Genomic DNA, 25,994 nt, shown 5'->3' on the forward strand with positions numbered 1-25,994 from the left:
TACTACATATGTATAAATATTTACCAAACATGCACGTACAGCATTCAAGTATTTGGGACTGTAAAACCGTTTACTACAACGTCACTTCTCAAACAACAGTATATATATTGAGTTTCAAAAATTTTTCCACTCAGAAACAAGCGTCGAATATCGTATATGTCATAACGTAATATTTCATGCATTCAATTGTTCCTTGAACGTTTATAAAATTTCAAATCATACCAGTACAAGTTTGATGGTTAATAAAAGTCATCTAACAGTTATATCGGATATAAACTACGACGTAAAGAGGTTCTTCTACAAATACCAAAAGTAGTAATACATAATTCTTTCTTTCTTAATCGTTAGTAATTTCTTCGTTTGTTATTTTTTATCGTATCAACGATATTTTTATCGTAGGAAGATAATTCTATTTTGTGATTTATTTTATGCCTTAATACGACTCTTAATTCATCAAACACGTGCTTGCAACAGGTGTTCAGTCTCTTCTTTCATAAAGTGGCAATTATAACGAATTATAACTCTGGTTGATAATGTGACGTTTGTATAAGGAAACGTGTTCATTAGAGCAATATAATCGAAGAAACAATATGTATTCGTTATAATAAGATAATATTCGATAAATTTTGATGTTTCCCATTTTGCCCGTTGATTCATCCGTATTTTGTTAATCTACCGATAGATGGTGCTATATTAGTTGTCACGCAAGTAACAATATCATCGAGCCGCCCCACTACGTTAGTCCAATCAGCTAGTTGCGTTCACCTTCGTTTTCCTAGTTCCCCTTCCCCTGAGATTTTTTCGATCTTTCTCTCTCCTCCTTGCTTACTTACCTTAGTTTTTAGCCGAAGTCAGCGACAGCGTCTCGCACGGATTGCTTCTTGGTTATGTCGATTACTGCGTCGTTTTCGATCGATTGCTCTTAAATTCTTGATATTTCCAAGTTCCAGCTGTCAATTCGTTCGCGGTTACTGGTCACGTGACCTAGTGTGTGCGTAAACCAACCTTTAAGTTTCGAATCCCCCACGCTAGTGGTCACCGATTCACTTGGATTCACGACAGTGCATACCGCCAGTCGGTTCGAATAATCGCCTCGTGGCAGGTGAAGACGAAAATCGGCGAAGCCGAGCCTGCTAGCTATCCAATCACCTAGTCAACCAGCCGCCGTATGAGGTACGGACGAGCCGTGAGACCGCGCCTCGATCGTCGATCTTGCACAGAAAATTTTGTTACCGATTGCGGTTCGACACGGCGTGCAAACTTTCTCGTAGCGATCCGTGTAACGCGTTACTTTTCTTCGTCTTCTTTCCTCGCCTAGTTGTTAGTCGGCTTTGATTCCCCTCGTTTCGGTCGCCTTTTGTTTCGTTTAGTGCGCTACGAGGGTGAGGCATGTCTTCCTTCAAGGGTGATAAGATTCCGTGTGCACGACTTTGCCATATCATCAAGTGGGATGATTTTGACGGCTATGGGTTCAATCTACACGCGGAAAAAGGCAAGAACGGTCAATTTATCGGTAAGGTGGACGATGGTTCTCCTAGTCAGGCTGCTGGTTTGCGACAAGGTGATCGAATCATCGAAGTTAACGAGATCAACATCGCGAACGAGACCCACAAGCAGGTTGTTGAACGCATAAAGGCCTTCCCCAATGAGACGAAACTACTGGTGGTCGACCAAGAGGCCGACGAATATTTCAGGGCCAACAACATCGTTATCAAGGGCACCATGGCGAACGTCAAGGTGAACAAGACCCCAGAGAAGAACCCGAATAGTATCGAACAAGAAGAGCTCAACGGCAGCAATGTCTCCACGGATGAGGTGCGTACAGTTTAGTTCGCGAACACAGTTTCTCTAAATCTCAATTACCTTCTGGAAGTTACCTGTTGCCCGACGCAGCGAAATCTTCACCGACTCGAGCGAGTCGGTCGATCCACCTGTTGCTTCGGTACGTGTATCGGTCGTTCGACTATTTGTCGTGACCCCTCACGTAGAATCACACCTTCAAGAGGTAGGCGATCGTTTTCTATGCATCTCTGCGAATTTTTCTCAAGAACGTTTTAAAAAATTATCTGTTATTATCGACGTCGTAAAAGTCGCGATAAAGCTTGTAATTTAAGGAGTTTTAAAACGCTCTTCGACGATTTGAAAACGTACGAGTTTTTTTTTATTATTATTATTATTATTATTAAACGCCGATTAATATCTAATGGTATTATTTAGCTAAGAATTAGCCTACTGTTTTTTCTACAATAATATCTTTAGACGTGAGTCACAGGAACGTGTCGATTTGGTCAAAATAATAAACCGTGTTTCTCGCAATGTGTTCCCCGCTTCTCACTTTGCGAACATCCAATTTGGTAGGAAGGTAGATTTTGATTTTACAAATAATCTTGGCATAATATCTGGATCGTGATTCGTCTTATCAACATCTTAACGACGTGCACTAGGATCATTGTTATTTCAAGGCAGTAAAATAACAGTCTTCTTTTATTACATATTTAGAGATAAGTGTTTCACCAGGTTGCGGTCTTGAACATCTGTGTTTACCACAGTTGGCCAGTAGAAGCGAGAGAAAAAGTTAGCACGCCATACGTGGAACGCTGCCTCGTCGTCTCACCGTATAATACGTGAACGCACGAACAAATAAGTAGAAACGGGGAATTTCGATTTTTTGTTCCATACTCGGAAAATGAATACCGACCAATTGCACGAGATTATTCGTGTAACGCGTGTAAGTAATATCGTCAATACGGAAAAGGCATTCGTCGATACGTTTATCGAGTCATCGTTTCTGTTTGATAACTCGTTCGAAAATCCACCTTGTCCAACGTCGTGAAAAGATTGTCTACGCTAAAAATATAATGTTTGGCGAACAGATGTTACGATGTAATATAGTACAATTGGCGCATCGGATACATATGTATGTACATGCTCGCAAGTGTTTATGAACTTGTTTATATTGTTTCGATACGGGGAATGTTTTACATTAAAAAAGGCTACCATGATAAAATATCTCATGTTTTCGCTAGTTTCTTTCCAGTAAAGCGCCGTCGAACGATAACACGTTAGATTTTGATACCATTATCGCAGCCTCAACGAATACGAACTCATCTTGCTCGTGCGACGCCTCCTACGTGTAACCACTGCACTGTTCTCACTCGATAAAACTTATTCCCTAATTTTTGACATCGCTCCGTTGTTTCAGTCATTTTCGACATATACCGCGCATATTATACCAGTCGTGTATTTATCGTTCAGAAATGTCTTAAGTACGACGAGAAATCAAAACATTATCGATACGTGCGATATTTCCTTGAAATTTTTTGCCAGAAATTTTCTTCCAACGTTAAAAAGAATTAGATCGCATATCGATAATATATTTACAAATATAATTAAATCATAAAGCATAAACTATTCGATCATGGAAAAGAAGGAATCAAGCGAATCGCAATTATCTATCCGTTGATCCACTTTTGCCACACCTAGTGGTAAACGAGCGGATTGAAATTTAACACGCGATGGAGCGTTTCGTTTGTACGTTATTTATTTCATCGCGTCACGTCCGCGAATTTCAGCTTGGTACGAAGCAAAATCAAATACTCGGGGATTTTTTCTCAAGGTCTGTGAATCATGTTCCATCTCGTTTCCTTCCTAACGATTCCAGCTCCTTCTTTCGAGACGCGGAATTATTAGAAAAATCAATTTTCCTGTTTCGGCTTCAGTTTCCTTGTTTCCGTCGGTTGATTCACTGCTGCTAGAAGGTGAGCGTTCACGAGCACCGAATGACTCATTCGTTTTGTTCCCGAGCGATAAGACACGTAGGAAAGCGTATCACGAGATTCGTTTCTTGCTCGTTATATTGTACGATCGGTTCTCGCGAAGAAATTCCAAGACGCCCGATTGGATTTATCGGACGAATGTTTTAACCGTGTTTGCTCGGTTATCGAGTAGAAACGGGGTGCTATCGTTCAACGATATCGCCGTCAGCATTCTCGGATGTAACAATTACGGTGCTAATCGACGGAAGTTGCTCCTTTACAAAATGGCACGTCACTGGCCTTAATTCGTTTTCATGGGATCCGCGCGTTCGATCGTCTTGCCGCGATACGCTCGCGCCACGAATCCGATCACGGCAACTATCTCGCGATCGAAAGATTCGTCCTCCGTCGATAGGACTCACCGGATATCCGGTCATTTTTGCGGCGTAAAATTACGTAAATTTCGCGTTCTACCGAGCTACGTAATCGAAGACGCACGCGTATCCGCGATCGTGCTGCACACGCTGTCTCGTACGCTATAAAACCACCATAAAATTTTCTTCCGCGAGTACCACATACGACGAGACACGGCACGACCATGTTGGAAGTACGCGAGATAATCGAACCTGTCGATAAAAGTCGGATTTTTGTGTAAATTCACGTTTTCGCAAATATAGTTGGTAAACTAACCGTTGGTGTGCCACCTATGCACAGAGATTGTTGTTCTTACCTGTCAAATATTATAATCCGATTGCAGATGTTTATGCATTTATAGGGAATTCTAAGATGTAAAACAAACAGATCCAAAATATAATACTCTTTGTAATATTTAGTAGGTGAAACGAATCTCTAAATACGTTTCGTCTCTCTAGATGTATCTGTAAAAATATCTGTTTGCATCTACGGACTAATTGCAACGATACTTTCGATATTTTATGTACTTTCGCATATTACACGCATAGTACGCGTTTCTTTCTCGTATTTCTCTAAGAATTGCAAATTTTAAAGCCATTAAATTCCGTAATTGCGAGGTACGGCGCGCAATAGTTGAAACTCTTTGGCCATTTTCATAGTTATGAGATACGGTGTATGCGCATCGGGGGGAAAAAAAGGATATCGAGACTCGGATCGATTAACGTGTTTGCACGAATGCTAATTTCACACTTTTACGCGACCCACGATCGATTTAATCGATCGTCCATCGTAATTTACGAGCTAAAAGGTTGCCTTGTCACGAGCCTGATCACACGTATAGTAAATAATTAATTGCCTCCGTGCAGACTGCTGGTCAAACTTCCTGTCACCATTTTCTATTGCGCAATAGAGCAAACCGTGTGGCATGCACGGTATACGAATGAGAGGGAAAACCGTTCGTCGTGCGAGTCTGATCTTCGAAGATTTTCACGAACGTGGCAGAATGCGGCGGAGTAACGACGCGACGGTCGAATCGGTGAAATACTTTCGTGGCAACGACTAGTTTTAAACGTCCGTTATTTGCTCTTATTCGGTTTCCGTGTGCAGCGATTTTCAAAGAAAGCGTGCCAAAAAGCCAGGCCGAATGCATATACAGATAACGGGGATTCCCCTCCCGAAAGGAATCGGGACAGTGGTCGAGCATAGTGTTTCTCTGCTCAATAATAATTAAATACGCGCAACTAAACAGCACAGGACGAATCGATAATTTCCAGTCCGGCGACTACGCGTCATTCGATCCCAGCTACGTATCCTTTTTTCCTTTCTTGCTCTCCAATAGTAATCGCATAGTTTTTTGTGCGTTCTTGAAACGCGCATGCGCACCGTTTAACAAGGACGTCGCTTCCGTTGTTACTTCGAACGGGATACTCGACGTAAGGAATTAGTCGTTCGCTATAAAGATCGTGGTTACGATTAATCGCAATTCTAGTCGATTGCATACGATATAAGCTCGTGGTTGCTGGAATTAATTGAATCGCGGGATGCCGGTGTCGACGCAACAATGCCGCGACATAGATTCTCGATGTTTTATGGAAAGTTACTTCGGCTTGATCTATGCTGGTATTAGGTATTCATAGCATTATTGGACTCGCACGTTTATATCGAACGTTTTCGTTCGTTGCATCATCACGATCGGTCCTTCGACGTTACCAAAGCCTCGTTCGTATTAGTTAGGTTATCCGAATTCGAGTCACTCAAGGATGACAAACAAGTTGAGACCGTTTGTTCAACGTGCGTCTGTTTTTTTTTTTTTTTTTTTTTTTTTTTACTTCACGCGACTCGAAATATTCTTTCGAGTTTTTACGCTCGTTTTTATCGAGATCGCCCTCGGATTAGCAAAGTTGCTTGAACTTATTAAGTGGTTGGAAAATGTAATGGCTTGCTCGGAGGCAGGTACGAATTCAAGCGATCTAACGAACTTGGCTTGTAGTCCCGTTTAAATTAGCCAAGTTACGCGAATCCAAACTGTTTGAATTTGTATAACCTGATTTCAAGAGGATATCAAGTTGGCATATAAATGTTAATCACGATATTAATCATAATTATAAATCTGACGTATAATTTAGTACTAAATATAAAGTTCAAGAAAGGTCAAATTGGTTTAGAACATCGATGTTAGTAAGTTGGAAATTATCTAGCGACGGTGCTGCTCTGAAATAGTTGAGAGAATCTCAACTTTATTCGAACGAAGCTTAAACCAAGTCGCTCGAGTTCCAGTAACTTGGCTGCTATGAACAAATCCCGCGTAGCACAATTCAGAGCGTAGTAAGAATTCGCAAAGTGATGGGATGAATTTTCGAGGATCGTTGGGTTCGTAATCGAAGGAAATTTCGATAGAGGCGAGTTTTTTCAATTGCGACGGCAATAACAGCGAGCCACGGCAGGACAAACCGACTAACATTATTTCGAAGAGATTTAAACGGCCTGTGGTTGGGAACCGGTTTTCCATCGCGCTTGCCTTTTGCCGATGGAATTCCTTTAAGTACCGTTCGGAATATTGCATCAGGAGCCAAGGTCATTATGAGTTTCTTCCACGAATTTGTCCATCGTTTTTGACCCGTGTGAAACTTGTCTGAATCGCGCGTATCTCTTCATTACCCAGGAAAAGAGAACAATGCTGCGACCGATGTAACGCGTCTATTAATTGCCGCGTCCACGCTCTTACTTTCTATCGGCGGGCGTTAAGGAGAAACACTTTCTGTTGTATAACGGAAAATTGAAGCGTTTCGCTCGACCGCACCCCGTTAACGTAAATTTTCTTTAAGCTGAAAAATTTAGTCGTAGCGTTAACCGGCACAATGTGTCGACTCTTCGTTGCAACGATAATTTCTCCATTTATACAAGATAAATAACTAAAGATAATGTAAATTCGTTTCATTTATAAATAATCGTATCGCGTTTGTACTTGCAAGCATCAAAGCTGATCTGATTGAAATTCGTAATCGTTTGATAATTATCGCGTCGTAAATTTGTATACATTTATGGGAAATTTAACCAAAGATATAATATGTAAAATATCCAAAGCTCGCTACTCATTGTAATATATTTTCCAGGTGACAGGAATGTCAGCATCGATGTCGCTTCTTCTGTCGCGTTCATCAAATTATGGTTTCGCGTAAACATCCAATAATAATAAGTCGAATAATTAGAGAAGTTTGCGAATAACAGACAATCTGGTAGAGAAACATTTTCTCCAGGCTTGCGTTGCTGATTTCGTTCGAAGCGACCGATTTTCAACCTGTTCGAAGCGCGTATTTCGGAAAAAAGTAGCGCGCCGTCGACGATCGGCCTTGATACGTGACACGAGTTCCTCCTACCATTTACACGCTTTTCTTTGTTCCGCCATGTACTCGTGTGTACGTCTTTGTCTCTCGTCGTGCATATAGCGTAGCTAATATGCAAGTAGAAATTGGCGCGTGTGTGGAAAAATACATATTACGCTTATAGACGAAGAGATTATAAAAGGAAATGTCTTTTTTCAGAACGCGCATAAGTCGAGTGGATCGAACGACACTTCGCACAGTGAGAGCAGCACGCTGACGGCAAGTGCGACGAGAACTTCGAACAGGAGCGAGAACGAGAACGAGAGCGAACGTGAGGAGTCTGGCCGAGAGAACGGGAACGGGAACATCAGGAACGAGACGACGATGGCGCACGTGCACGATACCGGAAACGGCAGCGTCACCGGTAACGAGCCACGACAGGGCCTGAACCTGAAGATGAGCGCCAAAGAACTTAGAGCCCAGCTGGCTGCGCGCAAGAAATACGATCCGAAGAAAGAATCGATCGGTTTCAAGGACAAGTTTGACATCGTACAAAAATTATAACCGTTGCTCTTGTCCGTCTCGTTCGATAGTCTTGTCGGCTATGCTGCGCGGTGCTGTTTCTTGTCTCGTTATTAGCGGTCAGGATGCTTGTGTCCTGACTGATCCGGATGAACGCAAAACACTGTCGGATATTTTTCTGAGTTACTGTATAGACAGAAATAGCTCGAGGTAATAGACATTTTTGAAATTCTAACCGGGCATATATACACGCGTGCGGTTATACGTATCTCTGTGTGTATTTGCTTGTACCTGCGAGTCCATTAAAATCGGATGGTTTGCTACAGATCGGACGAAGAACGCATTTCAACGTTTCTAAATTGCAGAAAAGTCTGAACGTAATAACGTATTCCGAATCGATCGAACGCTAAAATAGTTTCTTGTTACATTAGATATACAGTTGTCCCGCTAAATACAGCGAGAATTGCGCGTACCAAGGACGTTCACGACGACGCGGGAGAAAGTATAGAACGTTGCGCGACGTGTACGACGCGTAACGCGCGCGTCATCGGTAATTTTCATTATTCCTTATCAAATTTGACGTATCGTTCGTTTTCTTATTGTAATCGAAGAGGAACGTGTATAGAGCTTGCCAAGTAAACAGCGTCTTCCAGTTCTTGCGAGTAGCACGTAGAGAGGAGAGCTTATCTTTTGGACAAAAGTAACCGATATTTGACACAACGAGCAATATGCCAACACCCGAATGGATTATGTAATTTAAGAAATGTAACGATGTGCAAAAATGCGGCGATACAATAGTGGGAAGACTTGGGCAAATTTCCACGTTACGCGACTATATATAGTTGAGAGAGTCGCAGGATTCGCAGGAAACTCGGGTACTCTCTAACTCGACATTGCTAAATATTACGACAACTTGTTGTGTAACTTTCAATTATCGCCGTCGTGATCCTTTTGCGTCGTGCTTCGTACCTTACGCGAATACCTAGAAGCTAGTTGTTTTGTTCTATTTTTTATTGCTCTTTTGTTTTTCGCACGATATGTACCTACGTACATTCCGTTTTGCGGTAATTCCTGTAGCCACGATAAACACCGATCGGTAACACGCGGAAACGCACTACTTTATTATTTGTTTGATGAAACGTTACAAAGAAAAGAAACGATTTATTACCGATTTCGTCATATTATTGCAAGCATTATGTCGCACAAATTTCAGACACGATAATTAATTCGATCGACGTATCGGAGTCAAATAATGGATGCCGATATATTGCATTTAATATTCGATAATAAATCGATCGATAAATTGATCAGACGTCACACTTTCTACGAATGATGTCATGCGAGTATCGATAACAGGATTCCTATATGGCTATTTTACGACTAAAGTACGATATCTTAGAAATAACAATATTTCGTGTTGTACATCTATTATTGGAGATCGATAGATTTGATAAGATCAAGCGCTTTTGTAATTACAGCGCGGACTCTTATCTGTTTAAAGTCAGGCAAAGATAATTGTTTTGTTTTATTCATAATTCGTATTTCGTTAAAGCTGTTTTTATTTTGAAATAAATTTTACATATGTATAAAATAGAATTCTTCTTTTGCGGTATTTTCAACGATGCAAATTTTAAATACATATGTATAACAAAACGGTTCAGTTGAAGAAACAAAAGGTTGTAATCTTTGAAAAGGAAAATGTAATCCTAAGAATAATTCGTTTTTGTGTGGAATTTCATTTATTTGTGAGTTTCGTCTATCGAAATTCGAATTTTCTGTTCTTATATTTTTCGTCTACCATCGACAATCGGTGTCAAACGAATTAAAACATCGATTTGATCGCGAATTACGATCGATAACACCGCGCACTATAGAAACCGATCGATCGACCGCATTATCGATCAAGAAGATCGAGTCGCTCAAGGTTAATTCGCTTATCGTGATCTATCGGTTTATGCTCTGTACCGAATATACGCTATGTAAATTCTTACATATTTCTCGTTTTATCGCAATACATTTGCAAAGTTCGATGCATAAGCATGTTCATTTCTGTAAATATTAGATCTTCGTGCGTCAAGGTCGGTGCAACGATCGGAAGAACGAACGAACCATCGTCTTCATGCCTTGTTTCGCATAGTTAATATCGCTGGCCGTCGATATAGTACATACGTATCACGCGTTCGAGGCAGTTTGCGATATTTCTGCTAGTATTGAAAACGAAATTATAGCATACCGGATACTTGAAACGACAAACTCTATCCCTTGACATTTTGAAATGTTAGTTTTCACGCAAACTATTGCACCGATTCCTTGAAATGTATATAAATGCTCTGAACGAGGGTAAAATACACACGTTGTTACAACTATTGCACAAATCCAACGTATTTTTTAAGCGTAACTGTAAGCATTATGTTTGACGACAAGACTTAGTTGTACGTTATTCATCAAATTATGTTCATTTACGTACATCTCTGTATAAATAATATTGTACGTATACGACTCGTTTTATTTCTTACAACCTCCCATCGTCGGTACGTTATGTCCTCAAAGTAACACGTATATATCAACATATCGAAAAAGATGATCGAAGGAAAAGCAAGTCGAAGCTTCTATGTTCAACCTTTATAGGTTAACGGCTAGTTAAATATACGTATCAACCCATAACTTTTGTTACACCTAATTTACGTCTCGAAACACTTTGATCAATTTCTCGATCCTTTTGAGCTGTAACACCGTCGTCGTTGTGCAGTGTATCTTTGAAAAAATCTAGTAAAATTATCGTCGATGTTGTTCTTTATTTTCGAAATAAGTACTCGCCGGAAATTTGCTTTTAATTCCTAGCACCGATGACGCTATGATCGTATTCCGTCCCGAGTCGGTAATGTCGGAAGTGACACGAGAATATGTAGTGAGAAGATTCTAACTGTAGATGTGGTTCTAACTCTAGAAACTTCAAATTCTCTGATATGAAAATACATTGCATATCGGATCTATACTAAATTTCGTCTATGGCATTATTTATAAGATCTTTCAATCGACGATACAACTTATCGAAGAATCGATACTTTCCTCCATCTATCGTTCTTCCGATCGATCAATGCACCTATTTTAATAATCGCGACTATGCGATAAGTTTCTAGTTACTTCTATGGTAGAAAAAATTCGTCGTTTGTGAATAAAACGCTAAATGTCTATGGGTTTATACGACATATCCGTAGACCCAATATGTAATTTGTCGTATATCTCTACGCTTTTTGTCTTGCGTTTTGATCCGCACATTTTTCCAGTACTTGGTGTTTTTAAGAAGTCATTGTGAAACTTACATTATGCGTACGAGATGAATGGTCGATGTTGTGGAGTAGAGAAGGCCGCGTACATATTTTCGGAAGGATGCAGTCGTGCAGCGATAGTTAACACTGTCAGTCAAGTAAAAGAAAAAGTGGTTGAAGATGTTGGCTCGTGAAAAACAGAGGAAGTAAATTACTGGCAAATTAACAGCACCGTGTCGGATCGGTGGTACGATGAAAAAGTAGCGGAAGAAGGGTGTAAAGGCAGATTCTTTGAGTGGTAAGTGGAAGCGAGAGAGCACGACGGGATTGAGCGTGGCGCGAGTGAGAGAGAGTGCGCGAGGCGGACATATATGGTTGCAGGGTCCGAAAAGCTCTCAAGTTACGCCGACGGCGCTAACCGTTTTCACGATGATGTTTGCTCTCCTTGTCTCTCTACTATACATCTCTCTTTCTCTCTCTTCCTCTCTCTCTCTTCCTCTCCTTCTTCATCCATCGTTTCTCTTTTCTCTTCTTTCTCAAATCCACGTGTATACACTCGCACCTTTCGATCCCACTTCTCCATAGTCTTTCTCTTTCCAACGTATGGGCTCGCGATCTCGGTCATTCGTATGCACGCAGAAATCGCATTTTCTTCGTCGCGCCACGACCAAAAATACCGGCGTTCGTGCAGCCATGGGTGAAAAGGAGAGGGAACTACAGAGGCGGCATTGGCGCGACGAAGACGGAAGGAAGAAGCGCGACATATCGTCGCGATGCTGCGCGAGAGAAGGGATGAGGTTTTCGTTATTTCGAGATTATCGGGGATTGCCTGCTTTTTGGAATCGTGCCGATCGTCTCGTCCACTCCCGATATCGAGACGGCTTCTTCGTCTTACCATACCTTACCAATAAGTCAAATCATCGATGCGAATCGTTCGATATTTAAGCGGCATCCGATAAAAAGAAAGTTCGGCGCAACAAAATATTGCACGACGTAACCTCAACTAACATGGTCGTAATTATTTCTATTATCGTTGCCTACCGATACACTTTAATTTCGACGTTAAATAGTAGGAAGTCGAAATGTAACGATTAACTAGTACGATATTAAAATTAAGAGCTATTTAGAAGAAAATAAATTCAGTCGAGGAAAGATAAGTTTTAATAACGCGGAAGTAACCGACGGTCGATAAATATATCAGACTAAATTATATTCGAAAACAATTTCAAGCATGCATTGTCTTGCGAACCTGTTATACGATAGAATTGTCAAATTGTGTAAAGCATCGGTAAATAGTACGTGTCTGGGATATTAAATAACCGCGTGGGAGTTTAGTAGTCTAAGAATAGAGGGACAAGAAATGCAGAATCGTAGAGTTTTGGTCCCCGGGTTTATCATTTTTACATATGTACGTAAGGATGAATTTCGGGAACTCGATTTCGGCTGATTCCAGGTTGAAAGAGAAAGAGTTTATTTATCGAAGCCGACTGAAGGTTTGCAGCTGAAACAAATGACGGGATCGATAAAAATTTCAAATTTCCTCCATCATGATTTCTCACCTCCTCGACTTTTCAGCATTCTTCTTCGTATCTCATCTTTTTTTTCGTTTTGCTCTGCAAATAATTTACGCGATTACGTCTTTCTACGTCAACGAAGACTGTTTAGCGATTTTCTCCGCGAAATATTTCGCGACCATTTCCCATAGCGAAAATCGTAATTCGAAATATCCGACGGTCAATTTCACACTGCAGACTATTTACGTAGACGTACGAGTTTTTACGAACACGGCCGAAGACACGATATCTAAACAGAGATTTCTTTTACCTACGAAATATTATATTCATATTACGAGTATTATTCGTATATTTTTGCACGACCACTATGTGCATTGCGCACACTGTTGGATTTGCAAATTTTCCTTAAACGTACGTACAAACGTTCGCTGTATAGTCGAGAAATGTTTCGAAATGTTCTCTGCGACTACCGGTCAGTTGTTAATTATATCATCGCTTTTCACCGCGTTATTCGAAGATGCAATTTTTCCCAAAATAGATATCAGCTCGATAAATAGACGTTCCGATACATACGACGAGCATTTTGTCGACACTTTTGTACTCTAGCTATCTATCTACGTAGCTATACCGTGAAAATTTGTAAACACTAAGTGGATCCGTGTGCCATAAACTCGGGCGCCATGTGCTTAATTATTATGAATCGGAATGAAACGAACGTTCAATACTATAACGCACACACGTGCTTCTTATTATCAAATTTATAGATTAAAATCCAAATAACGTTAACGAGATTTTGTTACTAGAAATTGTCGATAGTCCCATCGAGACTGTCTCGCGTGATTCGACCAAAATTGTACGAGTTACCATTTTACATTACCATTACGTTATATGTAAAGATTTCGTCGACGAATCCTTGCGACACGTACGTGCGAGGTGGTTCGAACAACGTCAGAAATTTAGCGACTAGTATAGCGTATAAAGTTTATAATTAATAAGAAAAATAGCGCCAAAGTTGTCAGTTGCCGTTACCAAATAAATACTATAATGTTATTGATAAATACGTTTACGTAACAGTAGCAAGTCTGGTAATGAATGAAATTCATAATCACCGCGAAAAGTGTCTCCTTTTATAAGGAAATAACGGATGCGCAGCCTTTTTGCCTTTTATATCATTTTATCGAATTACGTACGATGGATTTTGTTCTATCAAAATAAAGATCACATTAGGTTCGATCGGGTCTCATTTTTGTATAAAGACGCGTCGTCGTGAAAGACGTGTCTGCGAAAGAAAGACACCTTTCGGGCAACCTAATACCAGATAGGAGTTTGGTAGCAACTTACATATCGAATATCATGTAGGAAACACTCTACTTGGATACTTTGTATATTTTCTCGCGTTATATCGTATTCTGTGAATTTTTGCAGATCGTGAAATTGAAGAGACGCGGTAAAGCGGAGTAAAGCGGAGGATCCGGTAATCAAAGAAATTTTCTAAATCGCCAGTTATCGTCATTGATCGCTCTATTCTTGCCAATTTGCCAACGCTGTTACTCGCTAATTTGCCGCGTAAGAGGCATCCGATCGGCGAGATTGAAAAGTAAGCTCGTTGGGAGAAGAAAGTGTTGCTGCTGTAAAAGGAATTGGCGAGCGTAAAGAGGATGGAAAGGGGATCGTTGGCGAAACGTAGTCGTACGCATAATAGGGGCCGGTATCTTGTCCTGTCCTCGCACTCATAACATCTATTTCCAGAACAGACCAACGACTAAGTTTAGATTCGCCGTTCCATATACTCGAGCCATTCGCCCACTCGGGTCCACTCGCTCCCAAGAAAATCTGATAAACGAACAAATAAGTGACACGTGGATACTCGGGTTCTTGTCGCGTCTCCCCTTTCTAAATCCGCTTCTCTTTTTACCATAGTTATCGTCAAAATATACGTACACGTGTATAACGAGTAACGTTCTAGTACCTACGTATCTATAGCATTTCATCCATTTCCATCGTTCACCGGTGCAACGATAACAAGCGCATCGTGGTGGCACTGTAAAAACATCGAGGGCAAATAAACGTGGTTCTGCGCGCGAATCGCTCGCGATATTGTATTTAGGTCGGTCGAGAGACCGTAGTCTGTATTTGCTCGAGATAAATACCGCTATTGCTGCTTATCGAAAAGGAGATCTTGCAACGAAGTAATTCGTTCTGAATTCATTCATCGGGAATTCTTGGTCGTTGCGTTATCGTCGTTGGAGTTTGCGAAGGGTGAAAGAGACACGAGGCACGAGAGAAAGGACGCTTCCGAGAGCACAGAGTGGAAATGGAGTAATCTAACGAAAGAGTCGCGGATTACCTTTGTTTTTCTTCTTTTTTTCTTGTTCGTGTTCCGAGCTAAAAGTAAAGCATACTAAAAATATTTCGAGCATAACGCGCGAGAAATTTTAGCGGCATGGTTCGTTCGTTCGTTACCGAACGAATGACGTTAAGCGTCTCTTTCTGGGTTATATGTAAAACTTGGAATGCCGTGTGACGCGTCGACGGTGAACGGAAGCGTCACGGGTGTTCTATCTTGCGTAATGTTAAAAAACACGAAACGGACAACTCGGTTCGAGTGGCGAAAATAACGTAACGTATTCCACAATTGGGAATTTAAGGCAGCTGGTTGTGCATGATTTGCCGGGTATTTTTAGTCAGGCAACGCAAAGGGCAGGTCCGAAGATGTAACGGCGCTCCAGACTTGCGAGAAAGGTACGTCACAGGCGCAAAAACGTACGTCGTCAGGCGCGCGTTCTCCGCGCGATACGTGGCTGCGTCGATTCATCGGAATTAGCAGAAGTACGCGATGCAGTTTCGAAAGCCGAGTACTATTAACGTAGAATAAACCACGCCAGGCTTCTTGCTCATCCTGTTGAAACATTCTCTGCCATTTTTCTCCTTCCACTCTCGTGTTTTCGTTTCCGCGAAAACGCAAAATTTACGCAGCGCCGCCGATTTGCTTATTTTCCCGCAAACAACCGCTCTCATACTTGCTCGTAAATCACCCGGCAACATCCGATTCGACCGTATCGACGACCTCTCGTCTATCATTCCGGGTCGAATTTTCACGGTCGCTTTCGCTGTAATCTGCGCGAAACGCGAATACATCTTCCCTGTTATTCTCATTTTAGGAAATAAACAGGACTCGTCGAATACCATGGCACTCGCATCGAGATCGTAAAAACGAATTCCACGAATTGTCGTCTTCCTACGAGTGAATCCTACGAGTTTAGCAGGTTCGAAGCAATCGGAATATTTATAGCGCTCTGACAAATTATCTTTTCTTGTTTGCAAAGCGCAGACGTTATTCTTCTATCGTAATTTATTTAACAAATTTTTCGAACCTGTCTATTTTATTTCCTCCACATTGTTTCGTTTATGCGACTCTGGTATATCGTTTCGGTGTTTGACTCTCGATCGACTCATTTCCAAAGAATCGAACGATAGATCTTTGTCTTATTCCGACGAAACTGTTTGCATAGAAAAGACCAAGTAATTTTAAGAAGAACAAAAAGCACGAGTCCTTCTCCCAACGATAAATCCAAAGATTTCTATAACAAAGGAATAACGCAAACAGACGCTCGTCGTAAATCAAATTTACTTGATTTCGCTTTGGCGCGCGGATCTTGTGCAGCAAGCTGATATAAAACTCCTGTAATTCAACTCTCGTGACATAATGTATCGCAGAGTATTTACGAGTACACGCATTTAAGAGACATCTTATTTGTTTAATTTGCATAGTACGCACGGCCGTAATCGATTTACGGCTCCGAAGGAAGGAAAATGTTGGCTAATCGCAACGGTTGGTCTGTCATAATCTCGAGGTAGATCGACCAGTTCTCGAACAAGTTGGTGGATATCCGCGACGCGAAACGATGGAAGCGCGAGTGTTCAGGTCGTTAGGTATAGATTCTAATACGCAAAGATAGATCGGGCGGTGAGGGGTGATCGTGTATATTTAGAAAAGTGCTTGGCTTGCCAGAACCGAGGGAGACTCGTATCTCGACACCGTGTGCGAGATTTCTCCTTCGAGCTCTTCCTCTTTATCTCTCTTGCGATATCTTGTTTGTTAACCGCACGCCAGAACGTATCCTAACGTTTCTCCGTACGAATGAAAAATCTTTCGTTTGCATTACGCGTGTTCTCATTTCCACTCTCTCGCCAATCCTCTGTCGATCACTCCGTGGTCGTTTCGCTCCGCCACTGGCGAACTCTCGTTTCTTCCCTTCGAGCATCCGCTTCGAGCTTCCTCGCGTACGTCTGTACGTTGATGTCGATTAGGTTTCCATCGAAAATGGTTAATACGCGAAAGCTAACAATCGACGTAAGAGAAGAACAAGTATATGGCGAGTGTTGGCAGAAGTGGGTGGCGAGGTAGCTCGGCGAGAAGAGAGCGCGTGGAAATATAAACTGTGTTAGTCAGACGAGAATCGGAGGAAATTCGAGCAGATATCGTGTATCGATCGCTGTGTACTCGATCGAAATTTTGAAAGCTGGCCAAAAATGTCTCATAGAAGTTGGAATACTCCGCGGAGTAAAGCGCGCTCGCGGATTTACCGATTCGTGAATCAAACGCCGTTATCCGTGAAATTATACGAAGGACGAGAAGGTTTGCGAAATAAAAAATAAAGAAAAAGGTCGATCGGTCGTCGAAAGTACCGATGCGGCCGGAAAACTTATTTTCGTCGAGGACTGTGGCCAAGACCCACTTCTCCTTCTTCGTACGATGTTCTATTTCCTACCGACGCTGATATCTTTCCACCTTTGTCCGGGAATACGATTTTACGGTCAAAGTTTGCTACATCGACGCGGTATCGGACAGCGCGCCTTCGATATCTATGGACGTTGGATCGTCGAAACGTAGATGCTTAATTTGGTGCTGTCTATAAACGAACGTACTGTTAAATATGCTCTTCTTGATTCATCGGTCCCGATGAGATACATTCTTTGATTATATTTAAGGGTAAGAATAATCGTTAAACCGCTACACGTAGTCTAATTTCGACTCGAGGACGTCGACGTAAAATTCTTGCACGCTGATTTCTCCGACGTTCCGTCATCCGGCTAATTTGGTTACAGCAGCAATTAACCTGCTATAAGGTCATTTATCTTCTTTTTTTATCCCGCACGTATCCTCCGTGTACGCGTACCGCGTTTTTCCGCGGTGAAACAAAGAAACCTGAGAAGGAAGACCTTGCACCTCTCGGCCCTCGTTTTCCTTTCCAACCGAAGCTGCTTCAAACCGTCGAACCGTCGATCTTTCGAGTTTCCAGTATTCGTAAAATCGCTTTCGTTCGCAGATTCCTTCAGACTCGAATAACTCGGATCGAAACTCGACGTTGGTTCGTTCGAGTCATCGCAAGAAGAAGAAACGGTCGTAAAACGCGAAGGTAAAACGAAGAGCGCGTCCGCTGTTATTTTCGCACGGTAGTGTCAACTTCATTGGTTGCGAATACCTCGATCCCCCACTAATTACAAGCTTTCAAGTTCAATAGCAGGGTAAGTGCCAAGAAAAAAGGGTGGATGGTGAAAAGCATGGATATTGTAGAGGGAGAGCTGGACGTTGGTAGAGGAAACTGGGCGGAGGTTGGCGAAAGGGGTGTGTAGGTCGTGGGTGATGCGGATCCTGCGTGTCAGGCGGTGGACGATCGCGCAGGACTCGGCTGGCCTCAGTGTCAGGAGCGAGCCTCGAGATTCGACGGCGTAGGCGTTCTTAGGGTGGGGAGATCGGGCAGGAGCGGTTATCGTGGAAGTTGCGCCGACGCAGAGACGCTGGACCCGACGTCGAGGTGTCACGGCGATATTTCGTGTGGTTAGTTGGCGCGCGGGGCCCCGGTGACTGGGACGGCCAAGACAGGCGCTCCGTATCAAAGAAGAGACAAGAGACAGGGCCAAACGAACAGGATACGTTATAAACGGAGCGACGACCACACAGTGACGACGACCACGACAAAGACGATCGAATATCAAAGAAATTTCTCTCTTTTTTTTTCCCACTCGTTTCTTTTTCTCTCTCTCTCTCTCTCTCTTTTTCTCTCTCTCTTTTTCTACGTTCGTACGCGTAATTTCACTTCGACTTTCGAGAATCAAAGTGCGCGATTGCGACGAGCCGCGAGCTCGAGCCACAGATCCACGTTAAATCCTCCCAAGGTGCCAGCAATCGAGGATTTCTATCGCCGGAACGGCCATCGACGGGCCGTATTTACTCGTCTAACCATTTGGATATTTCAACGCTCGCTTCAAGTAAGTTTTCCCGTTTCACAGACTGGATCCTTGATCGTGAGAGGGTATACGAGCGAGCATACGAATGTGCGAAAATGGACGAAGTACACAGTGCGCCCTTTCTTCCTTAACGCCATCGCGTTAAACATCCCCCTTTTTCGTTCCTCCTTTATCGTCTTGCCGATTTCCTTCCAACGTATACCCTGTTCCACCTTCGTCTATGGTGACTCGTGGGTGCTTTTGGTGCTTCAGTGCTTCAAAGTGTTACGTTTCGTTGGCGACCGCACCATCAAGTGCTGTACTCGTTCGTATTCCCTTGGAGATCGTTGGATCAGGACGCCGGTGCGTAAGCTATTCTTTCAGCTGGACGATTCTTCGATTCTTGTGCGCGTTACGTGCAATCTTGCGATCGATCGTTGCAACGGTAAACGAGATTCGAAGATTTCCGTGCAAATGGAAAGTCGACGAAACGTAATGCGCGAGTGGTATCGACCGTACGACGATTTTAAACGGCGATAGATTCGAACGGCGAAAAATTCCGCTCGCGAGAGATAGAATCTTGGAATCGATGGCGATCGGTACGACGACCTTGACACGCGTGTCGCTCCGAGAAGAAGAAGACGAGGCGCCGTGGGCCCAGAAGCGGACCGTTGCGAACAACGATGCATCGAAAGAGATTTCGATGATTCGTGGTCGAAACGGTGGTCTAGCGGCTTGCTGACTAATTGCCACGAGTCTGTTCGAGTCCGACCACCGAAAACTATTCGTAGACTACTATCTAGGTATCTAGGCTCGAAGTCTACTTATTTTTAGAAGGGCGTAACGCGAGCAGGAACGGTTCGTCGTCTCGTTCGACGTTCCAACCATCTATCCAACTATATTTTTCTCGCTTTGTCGGCTTTTCTCTCGCACCTTTTGCAAATTCGTTCGATCGTCGTCGGTCGATCTATCCGCCACTTTCGCCTTCTTTCGTCTCTTTCTTTTCTCCTTCGAAATCGTCTCTCCTTTATTCTCGACACGGAACGACGTTGCTACCATCGACCATAATAGCGAAAACCAATAGACGAATGATAAAAAGAAACGGATAGAATATTTGCACGTAGGCGAATATAAACATACAAGTAATATAATACGTATATATGTATACGCGCGAATATAAACACACAAAGTACGCGATGGATGAGAAAATGTGGTAAAGTATCCGAGGAACGTAAAGGAGAGATCGGTTTAAAAGTATGTTAGAAATACGAACGGACGGACGTTGGTGGATTTGTCAAAAATTCATGGTCGATCGCGTACGCTCGACGCGCTTGATAATTCCACGATATTTATAAACTTCATGGTCAGCCAACCTGAAAATTACACCTGTTGATGGTGAGGCCTGGTTGAAATTAGCACGGATGACTAATTCATTGTTTTGGTGTTCGCTGGTCATAGTCGAATATCGATATATCGTTTACTCTTTCAGTCTCGTCGTATCTTTCACGGACAATTTAAAAATTGTACCGTAGCGCCTTCCGACATGCTCGTTTCATGCGATTAGCGCTATAAATACTCTCTGTATCCTCCTAAATGTTCGTGGCTCGTGTTCCTACGTACGCGAGAGAAGAAAAGAATTACGCGACCAGCAACATTTCCACGATGTACGATTTCTCTTGCTATAGATTTGACTCAGTCCACGGAAATAGACGTTGCGACAAGAGCGATGCAGGGAAAATAGTAGCGTAGACGGAAGAAGAGAGCGACGAAACGCATGCCTCGACCAATAATTTTAACTTCTAGGTCGAATTTAGTGCACTTGCCGAGCTTACCGTGGTATTAGCCCCGTGATGATCTAATACTCTTTCCGTGCTTGTAATTCGAAACGTGAATCATTTCCTCGTGATGAATTTTCCTACTCCCTCGCTTTCCGATCCTCTTCGATTTAGATATCGATCGCAATCCAATAATATTTTAAGCACAGTTTCGCAGTTACTTTCAAACGCGAACCGAGTTCTTTTTTTAACCGATATACCGTTAGAGTCAGAGATCTTTTCGAATATAAATTTAACGCCTTTTTTCCCACTTGTACGATACCGCGCTTCGGATGATATTTGGAAACGCAAAGGAAAATTACGTGGAAGGGATTATATTTTTTTCTCTGGAATAATCTGTGGCGAATGGCCTTGGTGAAATTTTGAACAAGGATCACAGCGAACGGAGATATTTTTCTGTGGCGGGTAACACCGTTAACACCGTAAGAAAATTTACATCGGCTAATTTTTTCTCTCGGCTGACGCCGCGACATCGTTCGATATTTCTGTCTCGCCATTGCTAAACGATGTTTCATTCATTCCATGCTTTTTATAACCGGCTGTACATTGTGCCACTTGTTATTAGGCCAGTCTGTCATCGAATATATTACATCGCGAGGAGACAATAAAATTATGCCAAGTCTCAGCGAACGAAACTATTGAGACATCGCGTTACTCGCTAAACACCTGTTCGTCCATCGATCGTCGCGCTCCTCCGCAACCAAAATCTCGCAGCTTGTCTCGTAAAAAAGCTTGCCCGACATCTTTACGCGTCGATCGAACGCGATTGTCTCGAAAATAACGTCGAATACCGATCAAGGTTCGTTCGTTCTCTCCCATTCATAAAAATCCGTGTACCTATTTTTGAGACGGCCAACCACGACCTTCGATCCAAGCGACTGCCAAACGTCCTGTCGAATCGACGCGCGATCGTTAACTCGGTCGATCGATTATTACGAACCGTTCTATCGAAAAATATAGACAGTTTTGTACGCACGGACTCGTGGAATATTTGAGACGAGCAGTTTCGTCCGAGTTGCTGAGAAAACCTTAGATTCGTGTCCGAACGTCCCTTTCGATCTTCGGTCATTCCCTTCTTCACTTGGCACGCGTAGAACTCTCCTGTCAAAAGTGTATCTCGAACAAAGAGCAAGGAACTTGCCGTTTGGAAAGGTCGGGCTCGGATCTCAATTTCGTAGAACGAAAATCGAGGTCGTTAACCCAGATCGTCTTTCTTTATCAATCGAACGCCGGGCAAATCTTCTTTGACCGCTTGCTCTTTTTTTTTAATTTTCCTCCCTGTTTTTGTCTCTCCTTTCCTCTTCCCTTCTTTCTCGAGTACCGGCGTGCAAGCGGAACGTTAGAAGCAGAGATACCTGGTATCTTTCGATTCGATTTGATTTTAATCCAAGATGATTTCGAAGGAACTAACGCGCCAAGTTACGTTTCATCGAATTAAACGGCCAAACGGTAGTACGGTGTTAGCGAAGATGAAAACGAAGCGGAGGAAAGGAGCAGAATGAGAACGAGCGTTACGAAGCCGAGCAATCTGAGGAATGTCTCGAGGCTCGTTGCCAAGTCTTACCGTGACGTTGTAACATTTGGTGCATTCGTTCCGATTTGCATTTCTTTCCTCCGTTTGTAACATCTCTCGCCTTCGAATTGTACTTGCGACGGTGTTGCAAAAAGTATCGACGCGTGTCTTTATCCTGGAAACGAAGCCTTCTCCGCGTACCAAACCTCACGAGGTTCCGTCTATTTGCACTTAATTAACGAGGAGCTACGATAAATACAACGACGTGCCAATACTTGTCGCAGCCATCGTAAACGCTTCGTATCGTGACGAAATTACTTTTGTACTTTGAAGTTATATTCGTTACACGTCGGAACGTTACATCCGCGTCGATTGAATACGAAGGAATCGATGATTTTCCGAGTCGTAAATTCTTTTCTCGCTATCGTCGTCGCGGAAGAAATTTTCTATGGCGCGAGATGGAGATTTTTTGATTCGCCAGACGCGTCGTAAATCAAACGCGTACATTTTCGCTATTAGATGCCAAACATAATAACCGATTACCGAGATAACTGGTTCACCTATTTTCGAGCCAAGAGTCGCATTAATAATAGAGGTGTTGCGTCATTGTTCGGCCTTGGACGTGTTGGAAAATCCTGAAAACCCGCGATCGGAGTCGCGGATTCCACGAAAACACCGATTGCTTCGAACGTTGTTTCCAATTGGTGTCTGGTTTTATGGTTCGCCGGAATTCCGCCGCCGGCTCTCACGCTACGCTTCGAATATTTCCGAAAGCCTGAAAATCTGCAAAGTAGGACGCGAGAATGTCCGAGAACGTACAAGTTGGAGTAAATTTCAAACGGAAGTTACGAACGACGAAAGATATCGGCGGTGGTACGACATTTTTCGAATTACATAAAATCTATTTTGAATTCCTTAGTAGCGATATATGTTTTCTTGAATTTGGATGTAACGCGCGAAGTATAATAATTTGGCTCGCATTACCCGTGACTGTGAGATCAAAAGCTGTTCTCGTATCTCGAGCCGTCCAAGTTAATCTATCGCTCGATTTAATGGTCGCTAATCTTCGCTTTACGAAACGTCTATTTAGCAACGACTATCAACCCTTTCAACACCGAATTTCCTTATTTCGTTAAGCAACGGATTTTCCAACCAAAGTATCGTTCCACGACGCCCATTCCGAAAATCATTTATCGCCCGATAAATTCTGATCGAGACGATCTTTCGGATCGACAGATTCGTCATCAGCGAGGGAAGGAGGCTAACGGTTGGATGGTGCCGCGGGTCGGCGCCGTTTAAACCGACTCGAAGCGGATAGACGAGATTTGTCTGGAAGCAAGAGAAGGAAGCAAAGAACCGAGCGAGTCCTCGATTTCTAAGGCGAGAGGGTGGCGCGCCACCCGAGAAATTCGCGGTAAAGGGAGAAGGGGCGAAGGCGACCCAACACCATGGGGGTCGCCGACGATTTCGCGCCGAGCTTCACCCAGAAGCCGCAACTAAGGCAGGAGGACGATGGGAACCGGTTGATCTTCGAGTGTCAACTGATCAGCGCGCCTAAACCCGAGATATCGTGGTATCGAGGCGAGACAGAACTCAGCGCAGATGCGAGGACGAATTTCAGGATGCAGAGCATCGGGACGAACAAGTTCCTGGTCGTCCTGGAGCTCGACGACGTTATCGAGACAGACGCTGGCCTGTACAAGGTCAAGGCCAAGAACAAGATGGGCGAGGTCGCGGCTTCGATCAACCTGAATTTCAGCCGTGAGTATCTGCCTCTCGTTGCTACTTTTTCTTCTTTTTTTTTTTTTTTTTTTTCATTTCCTCCCTATCGTAAATTGCGTCACGTTGCGCAACGCGTTACACGCTACTTCGACGTTCGCTACTCGAAAGATTGTTCTTTTAATAGATACGTTCTTGACCCTTTGGTTTTCGGTCTCGGACCGTCCGTGTCCTTATAACCGAAATACCGTTCTCCTTTTATTACGTTTCACGTGTACCCTAACGCTTTCACTCTTCGTTTTCATTCAATTCGAGTGATTCGAAATAAAGTTTCGTTATTTTCCAGCTGTCGACGAGCCTAGAGAGAAGTAAGTTCGACGATCGATTGCGTTTCGAAATGATGAACGTTTGTCGCTTCTCCAGGCTCCGTCTTTTATTTTTTTCTTTTCCCTTTTCATTTTTATTTCGCTGTTCTAACGCTTCTTTCTCTTTCCTATGCGTTTCACCGTACCATTCGCTTCGCTTACTACGCTTTCTCTTTCTTTTCTATGCTTTTAGCGGCGGAAGATCTCAGCAGAGAGGGGTGAGTGATCTGCTTGTTTTCAACGAATAACAGCGAATGCTTGCGAGTGATTATAACCTACGTTTAAGATTGTAACCAACCGTTTGTCGGAATCGTGGCTTGTATCGGATAAAAGGAACTAACCAAAGACGGGATGAAAGATATCGGGAAAGATAGGAAGCAAATCGCAACGAAACCAGCGGTTTCGTCCACAATGTTTAGGTGTACATCGAATGCGGCTAACTAATAATAATCGTCGCGGAATGCTCGCTATTTCTGGACGCGTTCACGTGCGCTCACGCGCTCGTCCGATAAGAGAAACCGACAGCCACGGCTGTTCTAGCTGGCCGATCGCTCAGTTTTCTTCTTCTGCCCACGCATACGAGTCTGACTGGTCGACGTGGAAATAGAATCGAGAACCTCTCCTCTATTTTCATTCTCGGTCTTTTAACCGACGACATTTGTTCGCGGACCGTCTGTCTATCTTCGACCCGTTGCCCGAACCTTTTTTTCTTTTTTTTTATTAAAATGTATCCATGTACGCGCTCGTGGCAGCTTCGAAATATTTACGACCCTTGCCACGTCCAATTGTTTCAATCGATGCTTCTTCATCGCCGATACGATGATTCGGTTCCGAGAGATCGACAAGTAGTCGAAGTCGAGGAACGAAGAGGCGGTCGATCGAAACGTGTCTAAACTCGCGTTACATCTCAGTGACATCGCTGGGCGAAATATTTTTGCGCGATTATTTTTCGCTCGGCGAACGTTCTAAGGCAGGTAGAAATTGGGTCGAAAGTTGCTTCTTCGGGAACGTGACGAGGCGCTTGGCGAGATGTTATATTTTCGGATCCGTTCAACAGACGTGATTCCCGTGAATTTCTAAAAGTAACGCGAGCCTTTGACGCCCGTACCTTTCTAAATCCTTCTCCGATTCGAAAATCTACGTTTGCCCGAGTCGTCCCGCCGCGGCGAAATTTTTCCCTCCGATTTCATAACGCCTGCAACGAGAACGTATCACGATCCGCGAGGCGAATCAGCTAATCGAGCGTAGCGTGGAAGCCGCAGGAAACAGCTGCAGCCTACTTCTTTGCTAAAGTTAGTTTCGACGTTCCTCCCTTCTGCTACCGTTCTTTCCTATCGCGCCATCTTATTGGTTTTACACTTTGGAACGATCGCTTCGCTTCGTTATTCTTTTTATTTTCGCCAAATGCCGCGGCAGTAACGGCAAATTGATTCGAGCTCCGCTCCGCCACGTCGTAGTAGCGAACTACCGACCATGCTTATTATACTTTGGCCGTTTTACGCGCTGCAACGAGTACGAGGGCGCGCAATAGGAC

The 25,994-nt window shown here is 43.1% G+C and overlaps 2 protein-coding genes across 29 annotated transcripts in view; both read left to right on the plus strand.

Annotated features, from left to right (window-relative positions):
• Positions 1 to 808: 808 nt before the first annotated feature.
• LOC132908285 (Na(+)/H(+) exchange regulatory cofactor NHE-RF1) lies at positions 809 to 10,508 on the plus strand. The gene is made up of 2 exons (XM_060962169.1): positions 809 to 1,815; positions 7,712 to 10,508. Exons 1-2 carry the CDS (start codon positions 1,390 to 1,392, stop codon positions 8,054 to 8,056), a joined length of 771 nt encoding a protein of 256 aa, XP_060818152.1. The 5' UTR covers positions 809 to 1,389; the 3' UTR covers positions 8,057 to 10,508.
• An 8,097-nt stretch (positions 10,509 to 18,605) lies between these two features.
• LOC132908258 (twitchin) overlaps positions 18,606 to 25,994 on the plus strand; it is an 81,342-nt gene continuing 73,953 nt past the window's right edge. For all 28 annotated transcript variants that reach the window (XM_060962062.1, XM_060962063.1, XM_060962064.1 and 25 more), the window contains exons 1-3: positions 18,606 to 19,070; positions 23,613 to 24,137; positions 24,442 to 24,463. In XM_060962062.1, coding sequence (XP_060818045.1) covers positions 23,825 to 24,137; positions 24,442 to 24,463 — 335 coding nt within the window. In that variant the 5' untranslated portion in view covers positions 18,606 to 19,070; positions 23,613 to 23,824. The remainder of the gene's footprint in view (positions 19,071 to 23,612; positions 24,138 to 24,441; positions 24,464 to 25,994) is intronic.

The sequence above is a fragment of the Bombus pascuorum genome, chromosome 6 (genome assembly GCF_905332965.1).
Source record: "Bombus pascuorum chromosome 6, iyBomPasc1.1, whole genome shotgun sequence".
In the NCBI taxonomy this organism is placed as follows: domain Eukaryota; kingdom Metazoa; phylum Arthropoda; class Insecta; order Hymenoptera; family Apidae; genus Bombus; species Bombus pascuorum.